The sequence below is a fragment of the Sipha flava genome, unplaced genomic scaffold (assembly GCF_003268045.1).
Source record: "Sipha flava isolate LNK unplaced genomic scaffold, YSA_version1 194_pilon_pilon, whole genome shotgun sequence".
NCBI lineage: Eukaryota > Metazoa > Arthropoda > Insecta > Hemiptera > Aphididae > Sipha > Sipha flava.
In genome coordinates this window covers 1196853-1216627 of record NW_020272758.1, presented here as the reverse complement: position 1 = coordinate 1216627, position 19775 = coordinate 1196853, and the positions used below count along the sequence as shown (strand labels likewise).

Below are 19775 nucleotides of genomic sequence, written 5' to 3'. Positions count from 1 at the left end.
TTAGCAACTACTAGCTCGTGTTATAAAATACTTGAAAAAAATGTATATTCTTTAGTAATGTAATGAATTCTATGACAATATTATGCGTTAGATTCAAAGGTACTGATTTGGATTTTTATTCCGTCACCAGTGTGATTATACCTCGCGTAACGCACGTTACGACATAATCAGTGGTATACAGATGAGGTGTCATTATTTTTTATAATTTTGTATTTTATTTTTATGCCTAAAATAATAACGATACCTTCAGTTTCGACGATAAACTACCAACGAAGAAAATTACTTACCACCGATGACCCGACAAATGAGAGCCACGTCGTCACCCTCGGTTAACGGACCAACCGTAACGTTCAGCGACCTTCCCCACCTGTCAAACACAACCGGATGTTCCGGAGGAACTGAAACAAACAAAACAAAATGAAATCGTTACTACAATATTATGGTAATTATATCACGACCACGGTGCAGTAGTTAACTTTATTAATATTACATTAAATCGTATTAATTCTATAATTCTAACAGCAGCAGCAGCAATGATGACGACAAAGACGGCTAAAATGATGAGGTCGGTCGTAAATATTAAATCACGTGCCACACCTCTGCCCGTGGTCTCCACCCCATGTCTTCATCATATCAACTATATCACCCCTCGGCTATTCGATGAAACCGACGGAAATCGATGCGGTGGCTGAGTGTTGGAGACCGGCGTTCGAGGGGAATTTGCAGCCGTAGACACGACAATTGTTCGACTATTGTGTATCCGCACGGTTTCCCTTTCCGGCCATATCTTGGACCGGAGCTATTATATTTCCACAAAGCCAACTTTCCCGTTGCCGCTAACCTTCCCTTCCGCCGCCGAACCGTTCTAGAACCACTACCGTGTACCCGTTATTTCGCGGTGTTTACCATGTTTCGGTCAATGTACGTCGTCCTGCTACGCGGCGACACAACATGCCCCTTCACTCCCCGTCCAAACTGCAGCACAACGAATAGTGTGCGTTCCGTTCGGATGGAAAATTTTCGCTGAAATGATCACGCATCAATGAACCTAATCGAATATCACGTCGATATAGGAGTATCGTCCCGCTGAGTGGCTAACGCGGCAGCACCGAAACGTACAATGCGTTTTTCCGTTACTTTCGACCATTCAAGTGATTACAAATCGCAAAAGAAAATCAACCCGTTTACCAACATATTTATGTACAAAGTACATGTTCATGGTATTCGCGTTCGAAATACATGTTCTCCGATCGAATTTTACTGTAGGTCAAGATAGAAAAACACATCTTAAATGAAGGATTACTAATGTCAACACGAGGAAATGAAAACTACAATTCTGACGTCCAGCGTTAACGTTAACGCCTAACGAGTTAAAAGGTAAAAGTTAAGTTAAAAATTTAAATTTATATTAACACATTAACTTAAATAGTTACTTTTGGACTTTCATTTAACTTACTATTAACTTATTAAATTTATTGTTTAATTAATGTCAAATTAACGAATTCATTATATTTTTTTCATTTCACTATTTTAATGTATTTTAATTTCATGTTAAAAAAAATGTATAGTAAATTGATTAAAGTTAAAAATTTTAAATTTTTCCAATCACTCCATAATCTAAAGAACATCCCATATATCAGAAAATATTTTATGATAAATAGGTTTAATGCTGTTATTGTTATTAATTTAACTATAACAAATATCGAATAATAATAATAATAAAGACACTAACATGTTCTATTATTGTAATCGATGATCAACGATGCGCGACGCCGTAATTTCGAGAAAAAATATATACCGATACTAAAATTTAAGAATAAACAAAAATAAAAACCAACTATCGATTTTACGATTTTCTGCGATGATATGGGCCTGTAATTTTATCAGTATTTAGTTACAATTATACATTTTTTATTATATACTTATATGGTAACAGCACGGATTATTTATTATTATTCAAATGGTTTTGTGGTATGCAGATAAATAATTGAAATATTTAAATTAAAAATAATCATCAAATAATTTAACAATTTTTACCAAGAAGAGTGAAGTTACAACTAATATTATATAAGAAGGAAATATTTATTTTTTTTGATTGTATCGTATTCTTTAATGTTTTTCAACATTAAGATTTTTGTCATGAGTTTTTTTTTAAGAACGAAAAACCTCAATGAAATGCATACTAAATGGAAATACTGTATGAAGTATAAGGATCATAGTAAATAATTTGGTTTTATGTTAAGAAATAAAGTACATCAAAGTTGTACAAAAAAAAAAAAAAAAAATCAACTTTTTTTTAACTTAATAAAAAGTTTTTAAAAAAAATGTGTATTAACTTAACAGAGTTAACCAAAAATTAAATTAACTTTTAACTTATTACTCTATCTTATTGATACATATTATTACGTTATGAAGTTAATTTACTTAATTTAACCAAGCCAGTAACTTGCGCAGCCCAGGGTGCAAAAATAGCAGCCAACTGCTCAGCCAATCGATTTTAATCACTTATCGACATAACGCCGTTAAAATAATAAGTAAACCATTTCAATAAAACATTATGACGAAGTCGGTGAGATTTAAATGATATACTGATTGTTGTTACTTAACATGATCGAAAGTTATGCATTATGTCTCAAATCAAAGGACTAATTTCATACACCCACGAATCATAGGCATTTCAAACGATCAGTGTTATCCCATAATTTTTTCCTTAAAATTATTTATCACGCGTATAAACACGGCGGCTCGTAACAATAATTCAATGATGTTATGCGCGCTTCAAACAAATAACGGGTAAGTTAGGTCATCAATATTGAAACATACAAATTACCCGGTTTATGATATATAGTAATAACCCATTACGTACGTATACACACACATACGCGCAAAGAAACATGTGCACATATACAGTCTGTAGTACACCGCTTGACTCTAAAATAATATATACACTATCCCGTGAAATTATTGATGTTATGTTTATTTATTTATTTTATTTTTTTATTATTATTTCGGTTGTAGTCGACTTGTAACACAAATGTCATCTCACTCACACACATACACAACAACGTATACGGTACACTGTTCTCGGCCAAATAAATAATTATATTAACACAAGCGAATAATGCATCAGTGTCAATTACGCGCAGTGTTCAGAACGATACCCTTCTAAAAAAAAAAAAAAACAACCACAACAACAACCCCATTTACAGTAATAACATTATTTTATTGTGTGAATGCATTTCGTAAATAATATAAAAGTGAAAAAATATTTTGAAAGCGCGAGTAATACGAATAAACATGAAAAGGTTGCCGTACGTACAGTATGTGGAAATTAATTTGTATTCATGAATATCACACCATCACATGACAATATAATGCACCAAAAGAATGATATTTAACACGTCAGTTAAGAAAAAAATGAAAAAAGCACAGAAATTCTTCGAATACCGGTGTAGTGTTTTTCTCATTTGTCTAATTGAAAAATATTTCGTCTGTAAATAGGGACGTACGAGGGATGAGTAGAATTTTTCCTCTTTCGCTTTTTCTACCGATGCAACAGCAGTCGAGTAGTACTTTACACTGAAATTCCTTAGTTATTTCTATCCCGTTGGAAACTAAGAAATATTCAATTACTTTCGTGGGGCGTCGAGAGAAATCGTTTTGGTGAAAAGATGTAAACGCGTTTGTTTTCCTTTCGAACCAAACCGCCGGTTTCAAATTCGTTCTCTATCACCGAACGTCTCTCGTGTCGAAATGGAGCCAGAAAGATTGGGTTGGACCGTACAATTATCGCTGGGGTTTCGCACAACTTGCTGGTTAAAAATACACGTATAAAAATTTTCCGTCAGACAATTATTGTTAATAATGATATTGAATTCGTTTTAATATCGTGAATCGAATAATACATACATATCACACATTATACCCTGTTGGTTTTGTTGTGTAAAATTGTTATATGAATGTGAATATAAATAAATTCACGATGTAAATTACAATGTTTTTATAATGGTAAACATTAAATTAAATCAAATATTAATAAATTATAAGTTTTAAGTGTGGAATACTGCCCGAGAGAAATTAATAATACATAAATAAATCATATAATACAATATAAGTCAAGTGAACATTTATTGCTAATTTATTTTGTAAAGAATTATTATTTATTTGCTAAACCCGACCTACCTGTATATGTATATATATATATATATTTCCAAAACATAAAATTATTGTTGATAAATATTTTTGTCAAACGTAACAAAATGAACACAAAATCATAAATTAATATAATTTATAAATAATTATACAGAGTAATTATTAAGCCGTTTGTTATGATTTCATAATAATTTCAAATTTTAAAAATTATGTGGTTTGCAAGTAATCTAGAGCGAAACGATTTGGCTGAAAAATACATTAACTTTTAATGCGCTCATTTACAAGATAATGTTGATATAATCACTTTTAATGTTTTTACTAAATGATAAAAATAAATATTTTTTAGTATTATATTTAAAGGTGTTTTCTAAATGTTCCAGGTATACACATTATTCGGATATAACTAAACCATAGACAATATTAACGCAGTTAAAAATGTATGCATATAAATTGGGGTGTTCATTAACTGCAATCTTATCGCTCTGAATACGAAATAGAATTCGTTTTGATAAAATATAAAAATAATAACATAAATAACATAGAAGTACCGTGTCGCAAATAAAATACATTTTTATGATTGTTTTTGGGATATGTGTCTTCAGCGTCCCAATGCTCGAAATGTCATGTGTAATCGTTTATGACGATTTGCTTTTTGCAAACAATGATTCGATTTACCACGTGCCACCACTACGATCGTCTATTTCTTTCTAGAAGTAAGCATAGAGCAGTAATGAGTGTAGGAGTTAATGTTACGGGCATTAAATCTATTATACCTGTCACTTTTTGAGAACTAATAAAGTTATATACACATTACGCACAAATTATGTCTTACGCTTCTATCATCTATATATATATATATATATATATATTTGTACGAAATCCAAAGTAAAAAAATTAAAAATTAAAAATTTATAGTACCATAAAGACAGTATAAGCTATCACTAAGTACAAAAATGTGCTCAATCACCAGGTCCTATCACTGGTTTATGCGATAGAATTTGCGAGAACAATTTAAAAATAAATCCCAAAAGCTGTGCGTCGCGTAACAAATAAAATATTATGATGTGCAACGTTGAAATATGCAAAACACGATATTTGTAATAAGTATAATATATTAAATGACGTAGACATTCGACAGTATTTTTATCAACGTATTTCCAAGACACACCATCTGTATTCGTCGTGGCCCGGTGACAAATATGAACACATGTGTTTCTCCATGATATTATGATGCCCATTTTAATAATATATTATACCGACGTACATTACACAGAATAACACTATACCTATATTATTTAGTATAATACCAGTGCGGCATTCCAGAGCCATTTATAATATCAGTTTTTAAATAAAACGTATTATAAACGAAACGAACTATAAACTGTATTGAAGTACCTAATATTATATTAAATTATATCATACATAAAAATAATATATATAATATATATGTATATTAATGCAATTTTTTCAGTTGTGATTGGCTCTTTTCGATACCAAATCCTTCATCCTGCTATACACCACCATTATTATTGAATACTCGACAATTGGTTTAAGATGGTAGAATTTATAGAATATTTAAAAAAAAAAAAAATAACATGGTTTATGAAAATCTCTGTACTCCGTTTTTTAAAGAGAAAATTATACGAACTTAATCCGTTTTTTTTTATTTTCATAATTTAATCAACTATAATGATATAATTTTTAAACTATGCAGTTAATACTATCGATACTCCCATGTTATATATTAGGTTCGTACAATATCTTATAAGCTTTTTTTATATACTTTTTTCTTATGTCAATTAATCGCTTAAAAAATACAAATATCATAATTATTTTATACGGTAGAAATATTTCAATATTTAATGAATAAAATACAGGCACTCATACACTCAACAAGAAACACTAGTTTATAGCATTATAAATGGATTTATAATCTCAGTTCCCAAATTGTTTAACCTATCTGTATCATTTCTATAAAATAAAAAATATATCCATTACATATTACACTTTTTCATCAATTGACCAAAGCAGTAACATGCATTATAATATGCTTAAATATCCTCTTACTAATTTAAGTTAAAAAAACTCCTACAGAATAACTTTAAATTGTGTATATCGGTTTGTGGTAATATTGTACAATTATTTCAAACATATATTATTTTGATATTAAAACCTTGTCCAATGCCAAATTAGCTGAGTATTATTTTTTAAAAATTTATAATTTCTGAATATTTATTACAATTTGTACATACAAAATGTTTAAAGAATATTACTTTAACGATTGAAGTATTTATATAAGATAATAAAATACAAACAATTTGTGTTTATATACTCCCAACATCGGTAAGATGAATATGAGGCATTTAGTGGTCTAATTTAAATATTATACTGCGATGTACGGCAGCACGAAGGCGAGTGACGGTTATTTAGGTAATATTATTCCATACAGTGATTTATTTTTTCCAGTTTTTGCACATTACATGCACGTGTTAAATTAAAATTGTTCGTAAATCGTAACGTTTATTGTAAACCTTAAGTATAATTAATCAAGATTGGATTATGTTATATTCGATGGAGACGTTGTGGCATCCCACACGAGATGCTAAACCTTCAAAAGGGTTATTATTAAAATTCAAAACTCATTTCGTCGGACGTGAAAACATACGTACAAATATGTCGTTTATGCAAGTTTGACGAGAGGGGGGGCAGCTGGGGTTTTAGCCCAAGGGCCCGGGATTCAAAAAAACCCCGGAGTTTGACCAAGTTCATTCCGTCTCGGTCATGGTATCAAGCTTTATTTATGGATCATCACCGTAAATCGTACTAAGAACCTACCCAAATAACTATAGCGTATACTATAGAGTTATAACAAATCAACATACGATACACTGAACACTATAATATTGATCTAAAATGTGAATAAATAACATTTTCAAGAAAGACCAATAGTTATATTGTATAAATAATTAATTTTATTTAATCTGTGGCATAATCATGATAGCGATTAAATTCTCTATGGTATACACCACATTTTAAAAGAAGACTTTGGAAGTCAGTGGAAAGTTTAATACCTGGTGCGAGAAGAGTCAGGATTAATTTGTTCCAAAGGCCATGGATATCTCTCCACGGCCCTGCATTTATGCAATTACTAATAATTTTAAATATCTTTATGTGGGTATTATATTCTAACAGATGAGTGTAACTTTTTCATGGCTATAAATAAAATTCGAACAGTGTTGAACCGCGTCTAAATATAAAAATATAATATAACTATCTACATAAAAAACTATTCATATTGTAAGAATATTATAAATAATATTATAAGAATTGCGCAACATATCCAATAAAACAAGTTTAAAAAATATGAAAAAGATGAAGGTAATTAAAAAAAAAAAAGCCGCACGTCTAGTTATTCGGTGGACTTGTATTTCGGTCGAATAATAAATTTGAATGGTACTGTATATCAGTGTAAATAGGCAAGTGAATCTGGAATGTAATTACTTAACAAGTATAATGGTTAAAGTTAGGTCCTTATTCCTTTTTCCGTTCAATGATATTTAAACAAAAACAATTTATTAAAGAAAAAAAACGTCCCACTGGCTTTTTTCGTTCCGGTAGCATTTGCTTTTTGGAAATCCTTGTTCATATATATACAATTAGCATATTCTCAAGTAATTTTGCCTATATATATGTTTACATTATATTATTTTACAATAGTCAAAAAATATGATCAATCCTATAATAATACAAAATATCATCCTATAATACATCCCCTAAGAAGCGAGTTTGTAGGCCTATCATTGATTATTATGTTAGATTTCGTCAAATTTTTATACAAATCATATTACACGCGTAACAGTCCCACATGGAGTGCATTTGAAATCGAGATTTATGCCGTCGGTTTCTGTATGTAAAATTAAATTACGGTGGACAGTTTCGTGTGAAAAGGGACCGTTATATTCGATGCCGTCCGTCCTTTAGCGTGCGAGAGCACGGGTGTGCATGCGTGTGTATGATCCTCACATACATGTATATGGTCCGTTTGTCAACCAATGTTCAAATATACATACACACACACACACACACACACACACACACACAATATAACAACTTCTACGACGGTCAGTCCTACGATACCGAGCGTGTAATATTGGATTAAATACGCATCGTTGTCGCGCAAAAGTCGACGGGCAAATAGAGGGTGTGAGATGGCTCGGTAAATATTCGTGTATAAATACCTACACATATTTATGTATATATATACATGATATAAATATATATGTACGTTTGTCAGAATTTAAATATTTTACGCTATCAAGTAGCGTTTTAAATTTTACAACAGAATTTTCACCCAGCACGGTTGACAACAGTTTGGGTCAAGTTTCTTATGTTACACGGTTCTGGTGCTCTAGGTTTGGGGGGTCCAAATGTTTTTGTGTGTCAACTATCAAATGCAGCGAATCACTATGATATGTTTTTATATAAGCCTTTTTTAAAATGAATAATTTACATAAACGGTTTGCCGAATGTAAAAATAAATTAAAATAATTTACTAACACAACATACGAAATCATATTAAAAATGAATACAAATAAAACCATCAATAAAATATAGTTTAGAATAATTATAAATCCACATATTGAATAAGTAATATATAGATATACTGTAGGAAAATTAAATTTTATAACTGATAAAAATCTGTTTAACTATTTGAGTAATGCTTAAAATAATTACCTCTTCCTCAACAGGTACAGATATTTTCATATATTTGAAAGTTAAATATCTAAATTATTTTTCTTATTATACTCGTAATAAGACACGTGGCTTGGTACCTCAAACATAAATTGAAAATATTTACTTTGCCAAATGCTCAAATCAAAGTTTTCAGTTCATATAAAATGAATCATAAAATAAATTTCTTTCGAGGTATTTGCAAATACGGGCATAAGCAGTTCAAATGTTGGGTTTTTAAAACTATTTCAAATACGAACTGATACATCTATCACTTTTATTATAACCATTTCTACATCTATTCATTGTTATATATTCGACTGAATACTTTGCAGTGATTTTAAATCCAAAAATACAGACTACTTAATGACATTAAAAAAATGAACTCAATATGACAAGTTCATATAGTAAATATCAAAACACTTTTCTACTATTATTGAACCATATCAGCTCAAACTAACTTCAAGTAAAATAATTTAGGACTATAATAATTAACAATCATTTTTATTTTTACCATAAAACTTAATGGCTATCTAAACGGAGATTTTTAATAATGAGTAATCATAAATAGTCAGTTTTACTAATCTAAATAAATTTAAATTTTAAATTTTTTTTATAACTAAATGCACTATTTTTGCACGTTATAGGTATATGTAATACAAATATCATACAATTACTTTTTTTTATATTTAATAATATTGTGTATATACATTTATAATATGTATTTCAAATATTCTTTTCAATAAAAAAAATTAAATAAATAAATTTATTTTTTCGAATGGCAAATAAATAATGTTAACAGGCATGTTTGCAATGAACAGAATATAATATTTTTTGCGAGTCAGTGATATAAAGAAAAGCGATATGTTATAAAAGTATAATATTTAGAAAATAAATAAGTTTCGTCTAAAAAAGAAAGAAAATAGGAATTTCTTTAACATATAGTATTTAAGTATTAGCCTATATTCCTATGTTATGAAGATAATTCAAAAATGCACATAAATAAGTGTACTACAATGAATTTGAGTTTCTTTCTATCGCTATTTTTTTCTCTTTCTCTTCTTTTCTTGTTCTCTTCCATATAATAATAAAATATTTGTGCATAATTATAAAATATTTTACAATAAATAAAATATTTACATTGAAGTATCATTATTGTGCGATCACTTTTGTTGTGTAACTTATTTTTTCAGTTTTATGTATGAGATTTTAGTTATATCCTTTGTCGTAAATTCAATGTGATATTTTTATTTAATAAAATATTTTGATTTTTTTAATTCTTTTGGATTAATATTCTTCTTCACGAATTTAATATAATCATACGTTTATTGTTCATAATAGTATCATTATTACTTATATCTATGAGCATTTACAATTATTTATTCTTTGCTTTATATAGTAATAATACTCCTGAATTACGAATTACATTTTTTAACTTAAAGAGTTAATAATTTCATTATTATTTCCATTAAGATGAATTAGTTTTACTGATGAATACCTTATGCATGTTTAGAAGTATAAAGAGATCGAAACAGAGTGTAAAAAAACCTAAGAATAATAGAAAATATTTTAATACTGCGGTAATGTAAGCAAAAAATATGATTTGAAAGTTTTTTGTGATTGTAAATACGTTGACCATGCTGGAATCGTTGAAATCATGGAGGTATAAGATACCGTGAGATTAATCAAGTTTAATTATAATAATCCGATGATAAACATCTATATAAATATAAAATATTAAAAAACTATATAAAAACTGAAAACGAAAAATGTATATAAATATTCAAGTATTATAAGATTATTCTTTAAGTAGTTGAGACTTTTGAGTGAATTTAAAGTAACCACAAATTGAATAACAGGTACCAATGGTTTACTATTGCTATACAATTATTTACCAATCGTTTTCAGTTGAGAAAATCATTGTTTAAGAATCACATATGTGTAAGCTATAAAAGGCTGTAAGGCGATAAAATATGAAACTACAGTTTTCAGTTGGTTTTCAAAATTTGATGTTATACATAATGTTAATTTAATAGTTAAAATTTAAAAGTTATTTAAAAACTCTTCATTATGTACATAATATTTAATTTCGTTGTTTTCAGATACTGGTACAACTAATTTGTTAACTTCAGAAACTTTTAACACGTCGTATTTTTTTAAAAGTTTATAATCATTCGGTTCCTTTTTCTTTGAATTATATTTTAATTTATTTATATGTAAAATTGATAGATTATATTTTAACTTTGTATACAATGAAGTATTTGGACTTTTTTTTTAACAAATTGTTTAAATCTTCATTACATTTTTCCATATTCGAATAAGTAGTTAAGTACGCACTGAATGAATTAACTTGCACTATACAAACGATTTGCGGTTACTAAATAGTTCTTTTTTAGAATAGGTAAAAGGCCGACTGCATAATAAGCACTACAACTACATATAATATAACTTATAAACCAATAAGTATAGTAATAATATATTATGTCACGTAGACGCGTATAATATGTGGACAAGTGAACATCCCCATTATAAAAATACGATAAGAACAAACTAGTTACAGATAATAATTTGACTTTATTTTTACTATGTTTTACGATTTATCATATTTCATTAAATCATATTTTATTGTTATCTATTGTTATTGCCTAAATTGTATACTTTGCCCGTAACATATATATACGTATGTATAATACGTTTTCTATGCTTAAATATACAGTATATTTATTTTTTTATTATTTTAACGAAGAATTTTTTAATAGCTTTCCGAAAATGATATACAAGTGATTGAAATACAAAAACACACATATCCCATATTTAATAATGGTTGTGAGTATAATGTTTTATTAAGACTGTCTCGTTTCGCGAGATTTGAATGGTTTTCAGTATTTCGTTAAATATTCAATTAAAACTTTTGGGGAAGAATCGGTAGCATGAAACAAATTAAACATTGAATATTTGTTCAACATTCATAAGCTAACATTCGCTAAATGTATGCCCGCGCACAAATGTATGTTGCAAAAACAAGTGATGATGTTATACTGCGTGCCTATAAACGGCTTTTAATAAATGGAATAAACACACAATGTCTTAATGTATTGCACTTGTTATGATACTAATGGTTAATTAAACCACGTCAATGTAATAGTATAGCTTTTATAATGTACAAGATGAAATCACTTTGCACAAAACAAACAAATAAAATGATTATTAATGAGAATTATTGTTTGTAATACTCAATACGTAATTATTGTTCTAAACATAATACTGTATAAATATCTTCCTAAGAATATAATCTCGTAAAACATGGGTGAAGTTATAATAATTATATTAATGCCGAAACATATGACTTATAAGAATTAATTAACATCATACATAAGAATATGTTCAAATAACGAACAATCAAATTTTGACAAACGCACATTGATGTGCATGAAATTAGATCTAGATGCAAAACATCAATGCTGTATCGACCGACTGTGCTTAGTCGTTTGGCTAATGTATAGTAGTACATATGATAGTAATTTATAATAAAATGTCGTGAAATATTTAAACAATCATTGTTATTTTTTAAGACCAATCGATTAATAATAATTTATAACAACTATACGTAACGTTAGCTAACCAAATATCGTAACCAGGACTGTGAATATGAATTCATCAACCAAGATAGTTAGGTTAGCGAATAATTCTATTTTGAAGAAATAAATATGAATAAAGAATTTTAAAATAAAAAAATTAAGATTTTGAGATCTATGGTTATGATTTACTATAGGGCCCAGAGGTGGCTTTAGGTCTTACAATACTTTGAAAAACATAATTCGAAAATATCCATTATTTTAAATTCTGAGTAACAAAGACTAACATCTGAAACAAGGTCCTTGCGGGCTTTCATACATTTCTATATTTATCTAAAGACTTATCTTGAGGCTAGTGCATAGTGCAGTGTGACTTAAAACAAATATCTCAATGCCCAACTCCAATACCACCCTATATTAGGTCTACGAAGGAAGATAAAAATATAGCTGCTTAAAATTAAATACATTTTTTGATTTGTAATTTTTTTTTTTTATCATTAAATTATTTATTCCATCAATTATCTATATTTTAATACCTTTTATTACGTTTTTCTAATTTTCAAATTAATTATTTTCATCACAGGAACCAAATAATTATGGAGCGTTTTTTAACGTACGTCAAGTCCGATTAATAACTAAAAATATAAATCTCATAAGAAATAAGTTGTCGTATCATTAATACAAATTTATTTTTTAAAACTAGAATTAAGTAATAAATATAAAAGTAAAATAAATAAATACATTTGAAATATACGTGAATATAGTGAATACGTGAACAGCAAAATGTATTCGTTTTCTTTTAAATATGAAAACTTTATACTTCATAACATTTTCAAACTCCAAAATAATATTTGTTTTATTTTATATTTGTGAACTTAGTTGGGAATATATTTATTTTAAGTATTAATTAAATGTTATGAAATACGCATTTTACAATGTCTTAATTTATCTTAATTTTATTATATTTTAGAATAAATGGCTAAATTGTTATTCAAGTTAAGATTATATTTACTATTAATTAAAATCAACAATAAGAATAAAACCTTTTTTGTTATTTTAATTAATTTTTAAATTTAACTTCTATACATTAACTTTAGCTAGACTATACACAGTTTATTTGTGTAATAATCAAATAAATATCTGAAGGACAATTGTTTAACTTATGAAATATCTGATCTTTTAAAATTATCATCCTATTAAAAAAAAAAAAAAAAAAACATTGAATTGTTAAATTATAATAAACAATAATACTGTGTATATATTAAAAATATTGAAAATAATTTTGAAAGTCATTGTTTCCATTTTTATAATTATTCCAAAAAAGAAAAAAATATAAACAAATTGTATTATCTATATCTAAAAACAATGTAAACTCGTTCCAATTGTGTGAACAATTGTCATATTACTCCCGGAAAGGTCATTTGTCATTGTCGAAATACAAGAAAGGTTTTTATTTTATATTATTGTCGAAAAAAATAAATATATCATTGTACTTGAAATTGTTTTTTTATATATAGTTTATTCGATAAATGTAATGTTCATTGCAAATAAAACGAGTTTTTAATAGAAGTCGAAAATAAATGCTTAAGACGATTATTATGGCCACGGAAATAAGGTTTTTTTTCAGACGTATAAATATACAATTCATATTTAACACACGTATTTTTATCACAAGATGTTGCAAATGGGCAATTTTCTATTTCCGTCATTCAAAAATCATCAAAATTACTTATTGTATTACATTGTACAAATTTTAAATAAAAAAAGTTTCATAAAAAAAAAAATAAAATAAAGTAAAATAAATGTATTTTTATGAAAACTGTGGGTTAGGAAAATAAAAAAAATTTATAACAATAAGTAACTTACTAAGACTCTTGGATTATGGATTATTATTCATCTAAACATTTATTTTTAAAAATTGTTTTCCGAACTATTTCATAATAAATATAATTTGTACATTTATATTAACAGTATTTCTGTTATATTATTGTCATTCTATACTAAAAAAAATATTAAAAATGTAATTATTGTAAAAATCGACACAAATTGGAGGTTTGTATTACATTGACAATAATTCAAACAGTAATAAATAAAGGAAAAGTGCCCCAAGGGTTGGTAAAAAATTAACATTTATGCTATTATATGCGATTCACGATTGTGTTCGAAACATGTATTCACATTATATAAACACGAAATATATATTATTTTTAGGTACGGAACAAATTGTATTGTACAATGTGTGAAAAAATATATCATTAAATTTTAACTATTCAAAAGTCGTTTCATAATGGTCGTCGTTATTAATTTTATGTGCCTTTATATTGCCATTATTGAGGGTAACTTTTTGTTGTTTTAATTAACGCAGCTGTATAGCTGACACCTATACATAGTTTCAAACATTGTACATGGAAAAAACACTCGAAGGACAATATATTACATATGTACATATTGCACGCGTAGACAGGAGTGAAAAGTCAAACAGTCCATATTAAACAAGGGAATTAGCATAGAATTTCTAATTAAAAAAAAATACATTTGTACTGTGAAATGTAATTTTACTATAAACGTGATAATTAAAAAACAAATAACACAAGACAGCCTTGTGTTTCGTATAATAATAACTCGAATATTTATTTTAGTAATAATAAAAAAGTTAAAAAAATAAATGTATTTTATAATCATCGAATGCATAAAAATACAAAATTATTATTAGTTATTATTATTCTCGTATTTATTAATCATATGCTTTTTTCTGTATTAATTTATTCATGGGTTTAAATATCTTGAAACAAACAAATGGGATACAAAACTACCAATTACAATGAATATCAGTTATTTTCTACTCATATGCTATTGAAAATATTGTTTGTGAAAAGATTATTATTATTTTAACGATGTCACGTCAAAGTAACGTATCATTTTCAATTAAAAAAAAAAAAATAATATTTTAAATTAATTAAATTACGAACAAATTGATTCCATAAAGAATAATTGGCATGTATAGATTTTGCATTTTCTTTGTTTTTTCTACAAAAAACGCGCATTTACTGATACCGCACGGCATACGCGTTTTCAAAATACCTATGTTTTATTAAAACGCGAAACAACTATTAAACGGAGCAGAACATGTATTTATTTTTACTGACGACCACACATTATGTGATTCCAGTTGGCTTTAATCAGCTTTATGCTCCTTTAGGCTTGCCTTAAATGGTATAATTATATTATTGCATAGTGTATATTTGTGATACGCACAGAAAATTATAGTTCTGGATGTTTAATAAGAAAACTAGTGAAACGAAAGGTCAATTTTACGTATAATATTCTCAACCTTTTCACACGTATATGTATTTTATAGATTCATTTATTTATTATAATAAAATTATTGGTTTTCTGATTGTAAAATTCGATTTATACATTGAGATGGAATTTGGAAACTTTTTTACGTCATTAATTTTATCATTTTTGTACGGTACTTCGTTAAAATTTTTAGAGCTTATAAACGATTCACATGCAGTAAAATAAGAATACTACAAATTAGTTAAATCAGTGGAGGCTATTAAAAGGAGGCAAGTGTGGCTCAGTCTCACCTAACTGTTGTAAATAATCATGCCCGAAAAGAGGGGAGGGATAGCTGGGGCTGTAGCTCAGGGGCCCGGGCTTAAAAAAAAGGCCCAGGGCTTGACCAAATTCACTACATCTCGGTCATGATATCAAGCTTTATTTATGGATTACCACCGTGAATCTTACTAATAATCTACCCAAATTATTATAGTGTAAACTGTAGAGTAGCGATTCCCAAACTGATCAACGCGGTGCCCTAGGGATACCACGACCACTTTCTAAGTGCACGGCGGTCCACGGTTCATAACAAATAGTTTAAAATGTATACAATTGTTTTTCCTTATGGTTTTCGTAAAAACTTTATAGCAAATAATGTAATATTTTATATTGTGTAATCGAATATTCTAATTTAAATCTAATAATAATTTGATATAATAATTATAATCAAAATGGACATGTGTGGAGGTCCGAAAGCCTTATAGGATTGGCCACGTACTGGAAGCTGGACACAATAAGGCCAAGAGGACGATCCAGACAACGGTGGAGAGACAGGGTTGTATGAATTTAATGTTAAATTAATGTTTAATTAATGTTAAAAGATGCATCAAAATCGGGAGTAAACGACGGAAAAGAACTAACTCAAGATAGAGATAGATGGAGACAGTTGGTTGTTGCGGCAATGAACCTAAATGGCCCGTAAAAGCCTAAAGAAGAAGAAGAATAATTGTAATCACAATAAAAATAACTTTTATTTATTTATGTTTAAAAATGCATTTAATTTATAATGAAGTTAAATTTTAATAAAATTAATAAAATTGGTTAATAATAGGTTTTTTTTTATTCTGTAATGTGATTCACAGTAGGGCATCATGGCTAAATTGGATACAAAAAAAAGCATCGCTGAAAATAAGTATGGGAACCGCTGCTGTAGCGTTATAACGAGTCAACATACAATACACTGAACACTACAATACTGATTTAAAAAGTAAATAAATAACATTTTCAAGAAAGATCCATAAACTATGAATAATTATTTCATTTAGTCTGTAAAATAACCATGCCTGCGATTGTATTATCTTTTTGGTATTTTAAAAGACGACACTGAATATCAGTGCCAAGTTTAACTATTCACATTATAGGTAACGCAAAGGTTCGATCACGCTACAGTATCGGTTCGGTTAATTTTTTTTTTTTTTTTTTAATTTATTAAAGCATATTTACAATCTATACAATTTGCACAATAAGTAAATTTGATAATATAAGTAGTAGTAAAATGACTTGAATGTCTTGAGGGGGGAAAACCATACATCAATAGTACCTCCTATTTAATTTGATGGGTTCAATAATATGTAGACCGTTAGACAAGAGTGTCTCTTGGCCATTTTCTTTTTAACCTCCTTGGAGGATTGTTGGGGTTGGTTATAGAGGACATGCGGGAAATTAGAGGGTTTTGGTTCGAGTGCAGTTTGGAATGAAACTTTTTGTACTGGTGAGTTGCTATTTCGCTGACTGTTGGAATTTGGAGATCTTTGTGTAGTGCGTCGTTGGTCTTATACCATGGAGCTCTAGTTATTTGTCTAAGACATATAGACTGGAAAGCCTGTATGGGTCTTATATTGGATGGTTTGGCTTGGCCCCAGATTTGGATACCATATGACCAGAGAGGGGTAATAATCGTCTTGTATATAAGTATTTTGTTTTTTAAATTCATTGGAGAAGACAATAACGGACGAAGGAGATGTAGACGTGAGTTTGATTGTTTTCTTTTTTGTTTTGTGTGTTTAGCCCAGGTAAATCTTTTATGTAGATGAACTCCGAGGTATTTGGTTACTTTTTGGATAGTAATTGGTGAATTATTGAGCAAAAGTTGTGAACATTCGTTTTTTTTTCAGAGAAAAATTTATTTGGACTGATTTGTTTTCGTTTATTTTAATTTTCCATTTTTGAGTCTTTATTTGATGCTAGTATAGCGGCATTGTCTGCATATGTCGCTAGAGTTGTATGGTTTGTTTTGGGCATATCTGATGTGTATATATTATATAGGTGATAGGTTACTTCCCTGGGGTACTCCCGCTTTGATTTTATGGTAGACAGAGTAGGAATTGTTAAATTTAACAGTGAAATATCGGTCTTCAAGATAAGATTTTAGGATGAGAAAATACGGAGCAAGAAGAAACGATTTTAATTTGAATAATAGTCCGTCGTGCCAGACGCGATCAAATGCTTGCGCAATGTCAAGGAATTCACTGGGGCAGTGTTCTTTTTTTTCGAATGACGATGATATTTTGTCGGTAATTCTATGTATTTGGTGGATCGTCGAATGATATGATTAGAATTCAAATTGAATATTTGGGATGATGTTTTTTTCTTTGATAATAGGGGTTATTTTTTTAAGAAGTAATTTTTCGAAAAGTTTCCCTAACGTCGGTAGTAAACTTATCAGGCGGTATGAGGTTACCAAATATTTTGGTTTTTCTGGCTTAGCAATTATTATTATTGTTGAGAATTTCCATATTGGGGGAATGTATGATAACCTGAGCATTGTGTTCTATACGTGAGTCAAAAGAAGGATGGCTTTATTTGTTAATTTTTTGAGTATTTTGTCGTTGATTAGATCATATCCTGGGGATTTATTGTTGTGTAGTTTAGTAATATAATATTTTATTTCTTGTGGTGTGATTGGTTTAGCTGGTAGTGGACTGTTAAGAAAAGTTTGGACATTTTTTATGTGTGTTGTTATATTGTGATTTGTATCCGAGTGGGGTTGGAAAATTTCTGATAGGTGATTGCCAAATAAATGAGCTTTTTCGCTGTCAGTTATGGCTAGAGTGTTGTTAGGATTTGTGAAGGGGGGTACTACGTCTTTTCTTTTGGTTTTATTTTTTATTGATTTCCATAAGGAACCATTGACTGGTGTAAGTGATGATAAAAATGAGTGGAATTGATTGGCTTTGAAGGTTTGCAGATCTTTTTTCAGTTTATTTGTTAATTTGTTTAATTTATGTTTGTGCCCCGGGTAGTGGGTTTGGTTACAAATTTGTCTATCTTGGCATTTCTTTTTTATTAATTCTTTTAAATTCTGTGGCAAATAAGTATATTGGTGTGGTTTTGTTGGTATATTACTATTTGATTGTGAAAAGGTTGAGCCTGTTATTGCTTCTTGGATAGTTGTAATAAGGAATTGTAAAGCGCTGTCTATGTCGTCGCGAGTTTTTAGTCGGATATTTAATGAAATGTATTCGTCTAATTTTTTTTGGAATAAATTGAAATTAATTTTCCTAGAGTGTGGAGTGTTGTTTACGTTTTCTGGCTTACCACCTAGGTGGAATAGAACTGGAGAGTGGTCAGTGGACAGTTCTTCAAGGTTTTTTATATTATTATTTAAGTGGTTTGGTAGCGAGGTTATGAAAAAATATAATATGTCTGGGTGACGATTTGTGTGAGATAGCCAGTAGGTTGGGGCACTAGGCGAAATGAAGGATAGGTGATTATTTAAAATTGTATTGTAAAAAGTTTGGCCTCTAGGGTTAGTTGATCTACATCCAAATACGGTATGATTTGCATTGAAGTCACCGCCAATAATGAATGAATTTTTAAGTGTTATTAGGAATGTTTGGAGTCAAGGTTGTGTTATTTTTTGACTAGGAGGGCAGTAGACTGATTATATTGTAATGAGGATATGATTAAGTACTATTTGTATATTTGTAGCTTGAATATAGGTCTTTTGATATGTCGGTAATGCATAGTATAATA

At 28.7% G+C, this 19775-nt stretch overlaps 1 protein-coding gene across 2 annotated transcripts in view; it reads right to left on the bottom strand.

Moving 5' to 3' along the window:
• LOC112681662 (B-cell receptor CD22-like) overlaps positions 1 to 19775 on the bottom strand; it is a 356479-nt gene that overhangs the window by 144251 nt on the left and 192453 nt on the right. For both annotated transcript variants that reach the window (XM_025551937.1, XM_025551938.1), the window contains one exon: positions 288 to 398. In XM_025551937.1, coding sequence (XP_025407722.1) covers positions 288 to 398 — 111 coding nt within the window. The remainder of the gene's footprint in view (positions 1 to 287; positions 399 to 19775) is intronic.